This window comes from Capsella rubella, unplaced genomic scaffold (assembly GCF_000375325.1).
Source record: "Capsella rubella cultivar Monte Gargano unplaced genomic scaffold, Caprub1_0 scaffold_3, whole genome shotgun sequence".
Classification (NCBI taxonomy): Eukaryota; Viridiplantae; Streptophyta; class Magnoliopsida; order Brassicales; family Brassicaceae; genus Capsella; species Capsella rubella.
In genome coordinates, this window is record NW_006238921.1 from 5,728,328 (window position 1) to 5,745,977 (window position 17,650).

The window sequence follows — 17,650 nt, forward strand, 5'->3', positions numbered from 1 at the left end:
GTCGTACTTGTTCTGACGCTACATGGATTCCAAATTTATTGCAAATTTCAACCTCATTTCGTCATCATAGTTTTAGTTGTTAATAATTATATCTTCTTCTCTCGATTACACACACATGTGACACATCTTTGAAATTTCAAATTCTTCAATACCAATATCTAATTTCACTTCACTTTTAACATTATAACCTTAATACATGAAAATTTTGTTCTGTGTAGACTGTAGTTTACTTTCTTACTTCTCTAATGCATGAGCATTGAGCAATGCCACGTGAGAATAGGTCGTATATGAGTAGAAACGAATTTAAACATTTTTTTTTCCCAAAAGCAAACATTTACAAAAATAAGAACCCGAAAAAAGGGGGAGAAAAGAAAATAAAACAGAAACCAAAAGAAAAAGAAAAATTAAAGTCCTCAATGAAAAGTCAAAAGCTATGATGAAATTTCCTTTAAGGACGAAAATAACGTTTCTTACTAATTATAGAATCTAAAATTCGTAGCGTCCTGAAGAAACTGATGATCGTACGAACAAGGAGAGCGTTGCTGTGGTTGCGTTTGCAGTTGTGGTTGTACCATCCTCACGCCGCTAACACTACTCCTAGCCGCCATAATCTCATCGAGTGACAATCTCTTCCGATCAGGACGTTGTCTCGGTGCACTATGCGAACGCACCTTAGCCTTAAACGACTGCGTATTAGCCATATAGCTCGGTGTCATCAAACCAGGATAACTCGGCCTAAAACAAGCCTCTCTGGAAACGCTCTTGGCTGGCGAAGGCGGTGCGTAGTAATGATGGTTATTTGAGAATCTTGGCGTGTTTTGGGCAGTGGGAAACTTGCATTTGTCTCCCGGGAAACTCCATTCGAAATCTTTGCCGTGATAGATGAAATCATCTCCACATTCAGATACAGCCACGTTCATTCTCTTGGATCTTGATTTCGTCTTGTAAGTATCAATCTCCACAATCTTGGGACTGGTCTCATCATACGCATTGTTGTAATTACTCTGTTTCTCAACAGAGATTGATATCCTCTTGCTATGGACTTCACTTCTTGAATCGTCAAACCTCTCCTGTTATATAATCAATCAATTTAAAAACATAAATTTGACTACAGAGATTAAGTTAAAAAAATAAAATGATTATAGAAAAGAATAATTATTACAAGTGAGTGTCGAGGATGAAACATGTTGTTGTTGTTGTTGTTGTCTCTGGTGATAGAGCGGTTGATGCGTTGAGAACGAACGCTAGTTTGAGCTCTAATGAGAGCTTGCATGCTATGAAGCGTTTCGGCGGCGCGTTTGCGGACTAAGTATCCTCTCACCAAAGCTTGTAGCTTCACTAGACCTTTCAAAGCTCTTAACGCTTTTCTCGCCTATAGTATACACCAAAAAATAAATTTTGGTTTAGACCCAAATAAACAAATTTAGATTAATGAAAAGAATTACAAAATTTTCTTGAAATTAGCAAAAAAAAAAAAAATAAGGTAATGAGTTGTACTGTTTCATTAACGAAGATGTGTAAGGAGCAAGTAAAGTACAGACATACTTTCTTAAGTGTTGTCGAATCTAAACGACACCCACATGGCAAAATTCGATCTTTTGTGTCCAAAATAACGAAAAAAAGAAAGAACAAGTTATAAGAATTTACCAAGTAACCCTTGAAGACTGACTGTATTTTCACGGCGGCCCACCGCTCCATTGTGGTCCCGGAAACCCCATTCCCGCCGGAATATCCTCCGGTTCTTCCGTTACTTGTTAGCCTCACAACCGCTACGGCAGCCTGAGCCGCTGCAACCGCTGCGTCTGCTGCTGCGGCTGTGGCTGCAGCAACCGCAATCGCGTGTTTGTTCTGTTCTTTGTCTGTTTCCGCAAGGTAAGTTCTGAGCCAAACAGAGTCTGCTTGGAGAACTTTCCGGTGAATGTCTGACCCTCCACCAGCTTCACCGTCACGGGAAACACGGCTCTCTTTCTCTTTGCTCTTCTTCATACCAAAAATACCCTTGAACCATCTCGCAGCTCTGCCCATCTTCTTCTTCTTCTTCTTCCAACTCTCCCAACTTTTCAAAAGAACACGGTCAAAGTTGTTTTCTTGAACGATTTAAAAGAGATTGAAAGGACTCAGAGATGACGACAAATCACAAACACCTAGAAGAACTTTTCGTATGCAAGAAAAAAGAAAGAAATGAAGAGGAAAACAAAATTTACGGCACTGAAACTGAAGACACAGTGTGATGTTTTGTGAAAGGAGAACTGTAAAAAAAGAAAGAAAGATAAGAAGAAGTTCAAGAAAGAGAGAGAGAGTGAGGGATAGGTTCTTGAAAATACTATATTATATCAGTATCATTCCACCCCCATTTATATATAAAGTATTATTTGAATTTAAACTTGAGCAAAGGACAAATACGTTTGATTATAAACAAAAACTAAGTTTATGTACATTTGTTATGGAGAATTTTTGTTTTTAAGTGCACCGTTTGGTAAAAGAGGCCTAAAAACTTTTGAGTATACGATAATAGCTTCAAATATAAGGCAACGTATTATTTAATAATTCAAAAACTAATTAACAATTAGTATAAAGCTTAAGCGTCAGGTTTAAGGTAACTTGCTTTACCTTAGCAAAATAAAAACTTTAATAAGAGTATTTTAAGGTTTTTATTTGTTGCTCAAGACATATAAAAATATTCTAGTCCTGTAAGACAAACAGTGAGTTCTTCATTTGAAAAATACCACTTGAATTCAATTTCAATGAACTGACAACAGTTGTAATCATCCTTTTTGAAACGCGAAAAGTAGGAATCATTACTCTGAAAAAATTTTAAAAACGAAAAAAATGTTAAGAGAAAATAACAATAATACGGATTTACAGAAGTGTAACACAGTGTCTAGATTTTAGGGCTGTGAATAATTATTGTTTTGAAAAGGATAGGAAGAGAAAATAAATAAGATAAATATTTTAAAGAAAAATAAAAATAGATCTGACACAACCTCGTGAAGAACTGAATTACAAGACAAAATGATGTCATGGAGAGACAAAAGATGGAGCGCTCTCTAATTTTTTATTTTTTTCTTTTTTAACAAGGTTTTTAAAAAAAATATGCAAGAGAAAATAATTTATAAATTCAAGCACAACGGAACACGGATCTGCAGACAAACAATGAAGACGAACAGAGTAAAACTATATTATAACTTCTTTTTTCTTTAATAATTACTCAGATCATACAGATTAAAAAGTATAAACCAAACGCACCTTCAAAAGATTCAAAAGTGGTGTGGTGAGTCGTATATTTGAGTAATAAACAAAATAGAGTGTATGTCTTTATGGAGCATTGTGTTCATTACTCGGTTTTAGAGATACCTTCCTCGTAATTCCCGACTATTACTTAACTTAAATTATCCCATTTCCCTTCCTCAACCCATCTCTAATTACTTACTATATAAATTTAAATGCTAACTAAAATAGAAACTTTTTTCTTAAGGTAAGAGATCTATTGGATTTCGGAATGTAATCACTAATTTTAATCCGTTTGATTTGGTATTGAAGCGTACATTACGCTAATGACATTGAGATGATCTAATTGACATGTTTCTAAAATCAAGTCTGGTTCAGTTTACAAATGGCATGAGTTCATGGGACATTAATGATGAAGATATTACATAGTGCAAAACCAAACTACGTATTTATGGTCGTGGTTAACGAACGTTGACTTGTCTAAGCTATTTCCATCATTACAGCTAAGGTTAAAGCTCATGACGTCGAAGTGTGTGTGTGTGTGTGGGCTTGGTGAGGAACAAATATGTGAATCTGGGAAACTATAATAAAAAGTTGAAAACTTTATGTATTAATGATGAGTTTCTGTTACCAATCAAAGAAGGTAGTAGTAGTATGTATGTATCATCGGGGTTTGTCTCTCTGCCTCGAGAAATGAAATCAACTTTGTGAAACAATGTACCTTTTTTAACGTTTTTTTCTTTGTTCTACTTTTTTGGGTGTGGTTTATTTGGTTTTTTGGTACAAAGTCATACTAATTTTAGATTCCTAGAGTCGTTATGGGAAAATTCCTTTGTTGCAAAGTATATAGATAGATATACATATCCAGTAAATATTGATCACCAACTTCGATCACAGTGACAATTGTATTTGTACCTTTCTTATTTATCAGGAATATACCTAGATTTGTGACAAGACTATTTCCTTTGGTTCGATCTGAATTATATTACATGAGACGTAAGTTATATAGCCTCAAAAAATAAAATTTATTTGTGTTGGCAAGAGTGTTAGGATTGATATAAGGAGCAGAAACCGAGTATAATTATTAAGATGGTGTAGCATGCGAATTTTTCCAAATCAATATGATAATTACACAAGACGAGAGCCACGAGTTATAATCATTTGTAAGTGTTTTTCATTCCTTAGATTATAGTTTGAGTTCAGTAACAGCCCAACAAAATGCAGTATGGGATATGAGTCCGTTCTAATGGAGCGCACGGGCTTACATTATAAAGAAGTTTTTTTTTTTAATTTGTGGTCACAGACGGCAAATTATCTTATTGGCTTAATGCGTTTTATTATTAGTAATTCCTACGTGGTCTCTTCACTATTAATTATGTTTCTTTCCTTAGCTATTATTTGTATATCTGTATGCCATGGTGGTAATAATATGTTCATGTTTCTCTTCTCTACGGCAAAATTAAAGCTTCAAAGAACATAAGTTTTACTTTCTAGCATGTTCAAACCAAACTCCATACAGTTTCTCCATGTCTCGACTTTAGTTATTTTGTAATCCGATTTGGCAAAAATGCTTCAAATTTCTTTATATAAATAGAAGGCTACAAGGTTTGATTTTCTCTTGCAAGCTTGAAAACGAAAAAAACAATGTCGAACACGATAGCTCGATTAATCAACCCAACAAAGGTAAACAATACGGGTTGAATTGATTATCATGAACAATTTTTTTTCTTTTTTTTTGGAATGCAAATCATGAAGAATATTACAAATTCGTATATATCGAGAAAATAATGTATACATTTAAGAACATAATCATAATGAGCTTCAAGATCTCCATTAAAGTATATGCTAATTAATTAACACACATTACAAGAACGTATATGGTATATCCACATCAATATCCTTAATCAACGTTAAACTAATATATTACCTTTTCTTTCTATCTTTTGCCTGACTTCACCCTGTGTGCCATAATACCTCTTTTACGACATTGGCACTCTTGAAGTTATCTTCTTCAGGCCATCTCTCAAGAACCTCTGCTTCTTCTGGCTCTTCCTCTTCCTTTACCAAAACCGATAGACTCACTTTGTCTCTTGCTTCGTTCTCAAGAAGTAGATACACCAATAAGAAGACATAAGTTTTGTCTCTTTTTAAAAAATCTCCCTGTTGTTCGCTTAAATTAAAAAAAACTACCCTCCCCAAACCATAGTTCTACTTACAACCAAAAAAAAAAGGAGCAATATAAAACTTTTGAATAAAAGTTTAAACGATGAAACGAACAAGTCTTATTAAGCTGTTATATGTCAAAATGATGTTTCTAGAAGCACTCGATTGCTTACGGACCCTTAACTTACATAAACATTTTATTCATATAACTCAATGATTACACGTTTACAATACGAGCACACAAGTAATTCGATAGGTCCATCACAACTTGAAAAAAAAAATACTTATAAGTTTCTTCTTTAATTTTTTTCGTTCTTTCTGCTTATGATATCTTGCAGTTTTTGTATACATTAGGCTAATAAGGGAACTATTGATTTTGCATACATTCATTTTTTTTTTTTGAAGTAAAAGTATGAAGAGAAGAATATACTGATATGATTTGTGCACTTCGGTCTCGTGAGTGTAGTGTAGAAGCAACACTCATCATTGTCTTATTAGCTGTGGTACGTTACACACATTTTAATAAAAGATCTTTGAAATAGTAAAATCATGAACTACTGTATAAACTTACTTGGTGGAAAGACTGATCTCCGTATCTGTGTTCTTTTGTTTTGGCTTTTTGCTGTTTGTATCATATAGTCTTATTTATTTTTCCTAAGATATAACAAAAATATCATAAAACTAACATTTGTTTTTCCATTTTCATTAAATCTTTAAGGTTTTTAAATTTTGATTGTTTATCATTCAAAGAAATCGGCGCATTTGTCGAGTTTTTTTTTTTGTTTTTTCTTCTACAAACTTGCATTATTTTGCAGCGTTTAAGTTTTATTTTTGTTGACACACACGTTTTTGTAAAGCTTTCAAAGGGTCATCATGTGGGAGAGAACTAAGTGGGATGGATCATGGATGGACATTGGAGAATGGTTTCAACCCTCAATTTCATTATTCTTTAGAAACAAAATTGTATATATATATATATACAAATTCAACAGTTATGGGCGCCTCCACTAGATGAGTTCTTTATATTGGAGAATCTTGTCTCTAGTCAAAAAAAACCCATAATCACTGCCTTTGAGCTCTCTTTCTCAAAACCCATTTATTTCATTTTTTTAAAAAAGACTAAACACATACATGATTGATGATACATGTAAACTAAAATTGATAAATGATTCTCAAAATACACAGATGGAAAAGATTATAAATGTATATAATTAAGGCCGGATCAACGACATAAATTTCGACCTAAACCCTAACGTCCACAACAAATGTTTAGACTTCGAATGGTAAAAGCAGATCAAGCGTTGCAGATCATGCAGATCATGCAGATCATATGGAACAAATGCAGATCAGGCAGATCATGCAGATCATGCAGAACAAGTGCAGATCATGCTGATTGTGCAGTATATATTTATGGCTTTGAATGGTAAAAGCAGATCAAACAGTGCAGATTATATATGCATATTAAATATTAAACAGTAAATAATATAAAAAACACATAAAATTCAATAAAATTATTTTTAAAAATAATCAATGTATTTAGTGTTGATTTTTTTTCTAAATATTTGGAGGTCTTAAAACATTAAAAACAAATATCCAAATACAACAAAAATTAAACTAAGAATATATTAATAAGGAGTATTTTGATTTTCCCATAACATATCAGCAATATTTTCTCTAATATTTGCCATTTGATCTCCATCAGCTATAGCAGTAGTTTCCATGTCACCTTCGTCATTCTCTGAATTTGTGTTGCTAGTATCTGTATGCTGCATTACTTCAGCAAAATCTTCATCAAAATAATTTGAAATTCTGATAAAATTATGTAGTCCCATTGTAGCCATCACCACTCTTTTTTGAACATGTGTGTTATATCTAGGAAACTCAGAAAGAATCCTCCATTTCTTCTTCCAAACTCCAAATGTTCTTTCAATAACAGAACGTAGTGATGCATGACAACGATTAAATAGTTCTTGTTTGTTCCTAGGAGGAGGACCATTGTAGAATTGCGACATATGATACCGAACAATCCCATTCCGTGAAGATCTATAAGGAGCCAAAAAACCTTGTTTATTTGGATAACCAGAATCAACCACATAATATTTGTCTCCAAAAACTATATATATACAAATATAAAATTAACATACATATTACATCATTGGTAGAAAAAGCATGTTTTAAATAAAAATTTAAATACTATAATTTTATAACTACTAATATACTATATAATGTAACTACCTTTATTTAATAGGATAAATATATATACCTTTCAGCAGGAAATTATAGAAACAAAAGGTGTAGTGTTGAAGTTTGGATTGTATTTTGAATTCTGTAAAAAATAAAATATATATGTTAGTCTATAGAAAAATTAAATTGCATGTAATTTAAGAAAAAAAAAATACCTTTGCAAACAAAAATGGTTAGAACACGAGAGAGGGAGAGAAAGAAGAAGTGAGTGGTGTATGGGTTGTGAAGTGTAGTGTAGTTATATAAAAAAAAAGAAAAGATTTTTTTGAATTATTATTTTATTAAAAAAATAGAAAAATACAAAAGACAGTTAAAACACATCAAAAGAGGCGTGCACAACTTCCCCCGCAGATGTCCTGTCTTTTTCACAAAAAGACAAAAAATTAATGAACTGCCTTCAGCTTTTTTGGTTTTGTTTAAAAAAAATTAAAAATGGTGAATGGTGTCTCGATAACAGGAGAATTACATGCATGGGTCAACTGCACTTCTCCTGTCTCCCCGTTCAAGGCCTTAGTCACACCAGCAACTCCACTACAATAAGCACCAAACTCTTTATCATCAGTAGCTACAATATTATGTGTGGTCTGTGGTGTACAGTGTATATATTCATAATTGTACGTAAGGAAGACATGACTCTAGTGTAACAGAGACGAATCATATTGAAGAAACCTTTTTACTGTGTTTTTCTCGATGTGGGCCAAAATATAACCTACTGTTTTACAAGATAAAGTCGTTAGTGTTCTCTACGTTTAAAGAGTATGTCGGAGAATTATTTTCCCATTGTATACAGCGTTTTTAGGTGTTACCAATAGCCAATAGGAGAAGCATTATTATGTAGGGTTATATTTATATAAATAACATTTTTTTAGGTGCTACCAAATTATCTAGTGGTTCAAGTCTTACCTTATAGCATTTAAATTTTGACTAAAAGAATTATTGAGAAGTACTATTCGTTTAAATTATACAAGGTCCAATACTGTAACTTAAAACCAACTTTATAAAATATTTGGTTATACAGTATTTTGGAGAGCGTGTAACGTCGGACACAGCATGGACCGAACTTTTATCTTATGTAAGGCCCATATATGAGTAAAAACGACACACAGTCTTAACAAAAATACCCGAAACGGTACGCAGTGTATTCGTCTCTGTTCAGCCTCGCCACACAATGGACTGATGAAACTAAACTTTATATATATCGACATGTGTTAATGTGCATATAAGTTTTTTTTTTAATTTGTTAGCAAAACATAGGTATCAAAGTTCAATTTCTTTGCTGCAGTGGTGGACAATAACCATCACAATCATGTACACACAGAATAAAATAAAAAAAATAAGTCTCACATTTTGCTATATGAGTTAGGCATGTCTCAACGAAAGAGACTAATCTGAAAATGCAATGTTTCTATCAATATTTATTTTTCATGTCTCATTCAGTATTTTCTCCCCAAACCCCCAACCACACCACAAATTCTATCTAACTCATGCAGTTATTAACATTTAAAATTTCGAGCACAGTAAAATTGCGGCTATCGCTTTAAATGGTGTTTCAGAAAATGTTTTTGTTTTTGTTTGAAAAAAATTTGTCTTTCTACATTGTGGTTGTGGACGAGAGTTGATGAGTCTGATCATGGATGAATCTTCAATGTCACCAACAACCCCTTGATGGTCTTAGTCTCAGACCACTTAAAATTAGTGATAACTACACACAATCTTAATCCATATACAACTTCTTTAATAACAAAGTCTATAAAGAACATCAAAGCTTAGCTAATAATTGATATCTAAAAAGATACACTTATTTTAATAGCCGGAGATGGACAACTTCAGATAAACCTTTCGATGAATCTAAGTCGGCAAACTTTAAATATATAATTTAACATTGTGAAATGTTTGAACACGAAAACAATGTGCTAAATCAAACTGTTGTTCTATTTCTTTGTGAATGGTGGTGATGTTTCTTTCAGTCGGCCCACCAAGACACGGTCCAATATGTGGATATATTGCGATGTGTTTACACATACGATACAATGTATGTAATACGTAGTAGTATGATTTTATAAGGAGGTTGGGATAAAAAGCTGCTAAAATTCTGCATCTACAGCAAAAGAGATGATAGCCACCAAAATGATCGATATGGACTGATCATTCTGATAAAGTCTTTCGTTGAGTTTTCAACTTCTAATCTTATCTTCTTTATGTACATACACTCACTCAGGTTCAATAGTAAAAACAACACACACACACACATAACAATAATGGCCTTTCATTCTCAGCTTTTTACATGATTAAAGGTATTAGCCAAAGTTGGAAAGAACAAAAGTTACAGAGAATATTAAATTTCATTACTTTTTTGTTTGCCAAAAGAATCTGGCAAGACATGACATAATTATTACTACTACGTTCTACTTATCTTTCTTAATTAATTAAAAACTGCTTTTGAAACACAGATCGATTCTGTTATCTCATCGTCCAAGTGTCTCTGAAGACATGTGAATAGATCAGATCAATGTCTCTTTGGACAAAACCAATGATTATCTCTTCTTATATATAACAAAATCCAGATGTACATTTTATAAGCTGTGAGGAGAGACTCTCTGCCTGAAATAGTAGTTTCTAAAACACTCTTCAGTGCCTCATCTTCTCATGCTTGCTGCATCCAACTGCATATACACAGAGGAACCCTTTTAGTCATATAGCTTTTAATAAATCATCTAAACACATAAGAACATAAGCTTACATGTCAAGGCAGATGAAATCTCAGAGCTTTTAATCACACGCAGTCTCTTCACAGATGAAACGAACATTCTAGGTTTAGAGACAAATGATTAAAAAGATTAGTTAGTATGCAGAGGTATAGACAAAGCTCCAAACAAAAATTCTATTCTTTCTATAAAGAATAATCAATTTGAGTACTACTAGTAATAAAAAAGCTGAGATGTTTTTTTGTTGTTATGTGATCAAGAATCTAATTCTGCAAAACACTGAATCAGATTCAGAGAAGAAAAGGTGAAAAAGATTCTTACTGCCAAGGAACATCCCCAACAAGCATCTTGTCCCCTTCATTGTCTTCATAGGTTAAAGTAAATTCTCCTTTCCCATCTAATAATCCAATTATAGGTTTCTCTTCTCCTTCACCACCAGAGGTGTCTCTTTGAGCTAATAACCAATGATGATAACATATTTAGTATAAACACAAGAAACAATCTTTTAAGAACTAAAAGACAGAACTTGAAACCAAGATTTTAACCTGCGAGTAGACCTCTGAAGAGTTTGTCAACGGCAAAAGAGAGCTGTTCGTAGCTCTTGTAAGCACTGAGATCAACTTTACGACCAATAGGAACACCATCCATGTTTATCTTCACAAACATTCCTTCTTTCTTAAGTTCAACTTGCTTTTCACCATCATCACTCTTGTTGTTGATTTGACCACCATGTGAGGATTCATTTCCGAACTTTGAAGAGCTTGTGCTCGCTAGATTCTTTCTGAACGAACGAACCGGAGGCCAACCCACTACAGGACCAGGAGCGGTTCTTTAAAACCAGACATCAAAAGAAACAAAAGACTTGTATGTTAATACCCCAAAAGACAAAAACAGAGCAAAACAGAGTAAAAGTTTAATAACATGTGAGGGTGAAAAGAAACAACAGAGATTGCAGAAGGATGGGTCCCTAATGTTCAAAAGAGAGTATCCTCTGTCAAAGCGGTAAGAAAATATTTAACAGTGAAAGGAGAAGATACCTTTTCTGAGAGGTTTTGTTGGAAGAAGAGAAGTGATTGCCGTTGAAACCGTGGAAAGATTTGTCTTCTGATTCCACCTTGATGTTTCTTGTCTCTGTGTTGTTCTTCTTCTTCATGGCTGAATGATGATGATCTTCTTCATCACCACCGGGTGGTCCAAGCCTTAGCTCAAGTTTCTTCTCCTGATCTACGTTGTTCTTGTCTTCTTGGTACCATTTTCTTCCTTGGGGAATCAAATCAAGAAGTTTTGGACCGATCTCTCTGTTTCTTGGACAACCTTCCATTGAATCAACACAAGATTCCTTGTCTCAGGTTTAACTAGGGATGAAAAATTGAAATCTTCTAGCTTCTTTTTACAAGGGGAGACGTACGACAGATAGAGAGAGAGATAGAGATACAAAATAAAGAAACCTTTGCGAATTCACCAAACACTTTAAAAGACAAAAGACCTGAGAAAACCCTAAAAAAGAAACAATCCCACAAAACTGAGAGAGAGAGCTAGAAAGAGAGAGAGAGATGTGTAATGAAGGTATGGTAAGAGAGAAGTGGTGGGATTTTATACAAATCAAAGCTTTTTTTTTTTTCAATCGTGCACGCTTTGGTGGGTTCTCTCTCTCACACAGCCTTCCTCTCTCTCTTTTTTTTTTCCTTTTCAATTTGTTCTTTCTCTCTCTCTTACTAAAGATTCTGAAAGGGACGAGAAGAGAAAAAGTATATGGATACATAGAAAAGAAAATTTGGATTTGTATGAAGAAAAAAAATAGAACCCCAAGAAAAAGGTAAAAGCAGAGTAGAGTGACTCCACTTTTACTCCTAACCCCAAAAGTTTATAATTGAAAACAACTACAAAATTTACTTATCATACCAAGGAAATACTGTTATTGTTCTCGACCATGAAAGTAAAAATAAAGAAACAGTAAAAAAACAAAAAATACTAGTAATAGAAAAGGGATTTTAGGCTTTTAGGGGATTTTTGATTTTGTTGGAGTAAAAGACACGCAACCTTGTCTTTTTTTCTGCCTCAAAAATCGCTAATTAAGGGTTTGTCTAGTGAAAGAAGCAAAGCGTCCCTGTTCTGTTTCAAACTTGTTAACACGGATTATTTATTAGAAAATTAATAATTCAAGTGTATAAATCCAAAAAACAACTTGACGACCATTACGAATAAAATAAGAATACCTAAAAAAGAAAACAATAAAAGGAACTAAAGGGAAGAAGAAGATCCCATAATTCATGGTCTGTTTTAAGGACCACTCTCCTTATCCACTGTCCATAAGACACATATCCCTATGCTTTTTTAAAAGACATTTTTGTAATATGAAAACTTTAATATATTACCAATCTACAACAAAGTTATACTACATAAATGAACCGCATGGGAAAATTCAATTGAGAGAACTCGAGAGATGGGTGAGCATTGTGTAAACATACGAATCTGCATGGCGTCTCAGTGAAGTCTATGTATGTAATTTATTTTATTTTGAACTTGCCTCTCTCACAATAATAAAGAGAAACAAAAATGTCAATTTGTTAGGTAGCTAATCAATTATTTTGTCAAAAGTAAAAAAAAAAAAAACAATGTGTACGTGTGGATTACGATGGTATATTTTACTATTTGGTTTCCCCAACCAAGTAAAATAGTCAACTTGTTTGTAGATTCTCCTAATCTAAGCTAATTTTGTTTTTTTGGTTTTCTCAAAACAAAGTAAAGAAACACCAAATCTACAAAACTAAAACATATTTGATAAAAACAGAAACTATTACAAATCTTGCTGCGTAAATCAAGAAACATATTTGAAACCAAATAAAGCTTTGAAGCTACTACTACTGTTTGTTTGGTTTATCAGGAGAGAGGAGGGGGAAAGAATGAACATGACTCTCCCACGTACGTGTGACTAAGGGTGACAGCGATATTACGATAAAGCCGAACATAGAAAAACCGAGAGTGAAGAGTTCCGGTCAAGTAAGGAAGGGTGGTTTGGGAAAATATCGAATCCAAAGGAGTGTGTCTCTAGTCATATCTTGTCTCCGTTTTACCCAACTCCGTGACTTTTCTTCCCTCACTGTCAGACCAAAAAAAAAAAACCTTAACTAACCATGGTTAAAACCTAACCGCACTTCATATACAATTGATCTCATCATCATCACCATTCACCGGTCAAATGGTTAAAAGAAAACTAGATCCGCGCAGACAAACAAGACAGTGGACACATGTTAACAACACTTGCACAAGATTTTTTCTGAGATGGTACGATAAGGTTTAAATTCCGGCTTTTAAATCGTGGCCGTAGGAGCTGAATAGAGAAAGATACAGAGCAAACGCGACGGTTGTGATTTGAAGAGTACAAAAGCATCCAATTAAAAGTAGCCGACTCAGGAGAAAAAGGAACAAAAACAACTCGTGAATTGAATGTCATATCAGGGGAAAAATATAAAAAATAAGAATAGTGGTGTGGTGTCAATGATGCTCTTCCCAGAAAAATATTCACCAAGAAATGAATTATTTTATCCACTAAGCTTAGCTAGCTATCTTGTAGGGTGTTATCGTTTGTACACTCTTTGTCAGTCTAGTACTTGTAACAACAACAAAAAAGAGAGGAACACAAACAAAAAAAAAGAAGAATAAAAAATATCGATAAGGCCTGGACTAATCCTTCTACTATAAATGGCCCATGAAGCCTACGCATTAAACGGGTCTACGTAAGTCATGCCTTGAAGGACATATGTTTATAGTTTCGAAAGCTATACATCGCTTGCCTTCTCCCGGTTCATAACAATGAACTTCACTCTCGGAGGTCGCAACGATCAGAGTCAGACTATTAATTTTGAAATACTTACTACTACTACTTCGTATATGGTTTCTTGTCGATAGTGCAAGGGACATAAACGATTAGCTAACCACCTCAATTAACATTATGGTAGTCAAATACATCTTCCAATATCTCTATCTTAAGATATTAACATTTTAATAATACCAGTACTACTAAAAAAAGTCTTTTTGTTTTTCCTTTTTTTTTTGAAACACACGAATGGTTCTTTGAGAAGTCTAAGTATATTTATTATTAATAAAAAGTCTAAGAATGGTTCTCATTTCTTATAACTTTAAGAAGATGTGTAAAATTAGTTATGAAAGGTGTTGTTTATAACTCTAATAATATTTAATATTGTTTTCCCTAGAACTATTAAAAAATTGTGGATACTAAGATATATTTCTGTGTTTTTTGGACAAAGTGGATTCTAAGATATTAAACACAAAAATGATCATTTTAATAATTCCCTTATTTTCTTATCGTTTACAATAATTTAGTTGTACCAAGACACTTAATACTATAAATGTGACATGATTTGATAACTAAATTAACAATTTCATGTATAATACTTTTAACAATATATTTTTCAATAGATATGTATCTATCAACATATAATGGATCTCATCACTACTAGATTACATTGACTTATTAAAATTCATAATTGAATAACATATGATATGTAAATTTTACCACATCACTTAAATTCTCCTTTTAAGGTATTTAATTAATTACATAGAACTAAAACACAAAAAAGTCATGAATCCAAAATAGCTCTCACAAATTGATCTATTTCAAAATGTAATGAAATTAATATATTGATTTCCAATACATTTATATTCTTAATTTTATAAATTACTTAATTATGGAGTTTAAAAATAAACTTTACTTTTCTATGAATATGAGATCTTAAAAATAAATTTTAAATTGTGTTACATAAACACTTTAGTATTTTGCTATTGAACACGTATTAGAGTTTACTTAATTAAATTATACAAACTGACTTTATAATTTAAAGCATCCAGCAGTAGCTAGCAAAAAAAGTTTATCCATATCTAATTTGCTATCGTCAAAAGGGTTAGTTTTGATGTATTTGCAATCAATAATACATCTTTCCTTATTTCTTTGGTTTTTTTTTAATCAAGATATTTAACTATAGTAGACACTGTATATGTGTATCTATATATTGATGTAATGCGTATAGTATCATCTTTATACAAATTTGGTCATTGGCACTCCAAAATGTTTTTACCAAATATTTTATCAGTTTAGCTAAAAAAATGAAGAAAAAGGCAAAGTAAGAGTAACTACCTCACAAGGGATAAAAGAAAACAAATTAAACATCTATGTTAAAATAAGAATCTTTAAAGATTTTTCATTAAAAAGAAAAAAAAAAGGAAAAACTAGGCAAAAAAAAGAAAAAAAAAAAGGAAAAACAAATGCGAATCATATATTGGCGTACACCTCACTGACCTTTGTTATATATTAGGTCTCTATTATGTACCCCAATTAAAATTTAAGCTTGGAAACATACAACATATCTAAAATCTTCAGAAGCTGGGTAATAAGTTCACTTTTGTAGTTATTTTTTCTTTATTTTAATAAATAAATCTTTACGAACATATATAAAAAAAACATATAACGACAGAAATTTTGATAGTCAACATGACCATAGCATAAAAATAAAACACAATCGTGTCAATGGTTGTAATTTGATCTCTTTTTATTCTGAATTTTTGAATCCACCGCTAAGAGATCAGTTGTATTACGATTTTCATAATTATCTAATATAATCTTATTTTGATGAAAAAAGTATTAAGTAAGTAATCAGTCGATAAATACTAATAGAGTAATAGTCTTCTTGTGTTATCTCATTTGTTGGTATTCCGTTTAATCTTCACTAACGATGAATTTGATGTTAGGCACAAGTGATTAGTTGCCCTAATAGCTTTGATGCCTAGACACGCATACATGCACCAAAAACACAACACAATCAAAAACACATGAGTACTAATTAACTAACCCCGTAATTTTTTTCAGTTTTTTTTTTTCACGCTATAGCACAATTTTATTTTTTCCCAAGCTATAGCACAAATTTTTCAGTTTTTTTTTTTTTGTTCAAACAGAATGATATGATCCAGCGTTATTATTTGTAATCAAAATTGTAAACATTTATTTATTTATTTTTTCTGTTTTTTAAGCAAGAATTTATTTTTTTAAGTATTAAAAATCAAAGCCAATGTCAGACACTAAATCGCCGAGTACGAGCCCACCCAATGCTCCTCCCAAAAGCCCAGCTCCCATACCAATCCCAAGCCCTGTTTTATTATTATTATTCTTCGGCGGCGCTTGCGTTGTCGGACTACCGTATCCATATCCTGATGTCTGTGGCGGCGGAGGATATATATAACCGTGCTGATTCTGCGTAGACGACGGCGCATACCCGTGAAATGACTGTGTCGGTTGCATTTGGTGGTACGAATGACCGGGAGGCGGCGGATATAATTGATGCCGCGGCGGTGAAATACTGTAATACGGCGGAGGATATAAACTCGAGGCGGAGGGTGACGGAGGCGGCGGGTAAATGGTGTTTGGCTGTTCCGAATAATGAGAATCGTATTGGTACGGGTTCGGGTACGGGTACGGCGGTGCTGAGTATCCTTGCGGCTGAGACGACGGTGGCGGATGTTCGATTGACGACAGTGGTGGATAGAAACTAGATTCAGACGATGGCGGAGGAGGATAAATCGTCGTCGCTGGCAAATCAGGAGTTGTCTGAATCGGATTCGAGTAAACCGGTGACGATGAAGAAACCGGTGAATCCGGTTTAAACGTCGGTGAATCGAACCGGTACGAAAAAGTCAGCGAGCCTTGACCTTTCCCACAGGGAGTTCTCACCTGATACGTAACAAATCTCATCATCCCCTGACCGTTACCGTTAAACGACGGAGGCGCAGAGCCATGGAGAAGCTCGAGCACCGGGACTTTGACTTCTCCGAGATCTTTGTCGCCGAAGATCCGATCGCAGACCAGTTTCACGACGAGGATCAAACGCCCTTCATAAGCTAGCCTCTGATCGACGGAGAATTTAACGGCGTGGTTCCATGTAGGCTCAGAATCACCGGTTCGATCGATCGGAGTTTTCTCCTTAAGATTCTTCTGAGGATCATCGCCGTTGATCGAAACGACGGCGTATACGTCCATTTTGGTGATAAGGTTGACATTTTCAAGATCTTTTGCAGAGTAAATGTTGAGTTCTAAGGTCAGATTCGCCATTGCTAAGACAGAGAAAGAGAGATTGAACAACAGAACAGAAGAAGAAGGAGATAGATAGATAGATAATTGTTGTTTCCGTCTAAATTGGAAATGTATTAATATTTTGTTGTAACGCGTAATATTAATATTTATGTAACTGAAGCTTAGCAAAAACCACAGATGTGTATATCTCGTGGACAGTAGAAGATTC

At 33.6% G+C, this 17,650-nt stretch overlaps 3 protein-coding genes and 1 long non-coding RNA gene across 4 annotated transcripts; all 4 read right to left on the minus strand.

Moving 5' to 3' along the window:
- Positions 1–417: 417 nt before the first annotated feature.
- Positions 418–2,298, minus strand: LOC17893866 (protein IQ-DOMAIN 14). The gene is made up of 3 exons (XM_006297788.2): positions 1,648–2,298; positions 1,163–1,372; positions 418–1,070 (listed from the first exon to the last, which is right to left on the minus strand). Exons 1-3 carry the CDS (start codon positions 2,023–2,025, stop codon positions 474–476), a joined length of 1,185 nt encoding a protein of 394 aa, XP_006297850.1. The 5' UTR covers positions 2,026–2,298; the 3' UTR covers positions 418–473.
- A 5,046-nt stretch (positions 2,299–7,344) lies between these two features.
- LOC111831699 lies at positions 7,345–7,820 on the minus strand. Its single transcript, XR_002834810.1, has 3 exons — positions 7,791–7,820; positions 7,655–7,717; positions 7,345–7,434 (listed from the first exon to the last, which is right to left on the minus strand). It is a non-coding gene; the product is annotated as an uncharacterized LOC111831699 (long non-coding RNA).
- Positions 7,821–9,885: 2,065 nt separating this feature from the next.
- LOC17892226 (auxin-responsive protein IAA26) lies at positions 9,886–11,991 on the minus strand. The gene is made up of 5 exons (XM_006298273.2): positions 11,378–11,991; positions 10,886–11,169; positions 10,662–10,794; positions 10,376–10,443; positions 9,886–10,298 (listed from the first exon to the last, which is right to left on the minus strand). The coding sequence occupies exons 1-5, from the start codon at positions 11,659–11,661 to the stop codon at positions 10,264–10,266; spliced, it is 804 nt and encodes a 267-aa protein (XP_006298335.1). The 5' UTR covers positions 11,662–11,991; the 3' UTR covers positions 9,886–10,263.
- A 4,321-nt stretch (positions 11,992–16,312) lies between these two features.
- Positions 16,313–17,625, minus strand: LOC17890987 (protein SRC2). Its single transcript, XM_006299369.2, has one exon. The coding sequence runs from the start codon at positions 17,458–17,460 to the stop codon at positions 16,408–16,410; it is 1,053 nt and encodes a 350-aa protein (XP_006299431.1). The 5' UTR covers positions 17,461–17,625; the 3' UTR covers positions 16,313–16,407.
- Positions 17,626–17,650: the final 25 nt, after the last annotated feature.

Excerpts from the sequence above, each read along its gene's own strand:
- LOC17893866 (XM_006297788.2), bottom strand. The coding sequence starts at position 2,025 with ATGGGCAGAGCTGCGAGATGGTTCAAGGGTATTTTTGGTATGAAGAAG. Across the intron at positions 1,373-1,647 it reads CAGTCTTCAAGGGTTACTTG|GCGAGAAAAGCGTTAAGAGC; the intron begins GTAAATTCTTAT and ends TGTATACTATAG. Across the intron at positions 1,071-1,162 it reads TTCATCCTCGACACTCACTT|GAGAGGTTTGACGATTCAAG; the intron begins GTAATAATTATT and ends ATTATATAACAG.
- LOC17892226 (XM_006298273.2), bottom strand. The coding sequence starts at position 11,661 with ATGGAAGGTTGTCCAAGAAACAGAGAGATCGGTCCAAAACTTCTTGAT. Across the intron at positions 10,795-10,885 it reads CTTCAGAGGTCTACTCGCAG|CTCAAAGAGACACCTCTGGT; the intron begins GTTAAAATCTTG and ends ATTGGTTATTAG. Across the intron at positions 10,299-10,375 it reads GATTTCATCTGCCTTGACAT|TTGGATGCAGCAAGCATGAG; the intron begins GTAAGCTTATGT and ends GTGTATATGCAG.
- LOC17890987 (XM_006299369.2), bottom strand. The coding sequence starts at position 17,460 with ATGGCGAATCTGACCTTAGAACTCAACATTTACTCTGCAAAAGATCTT.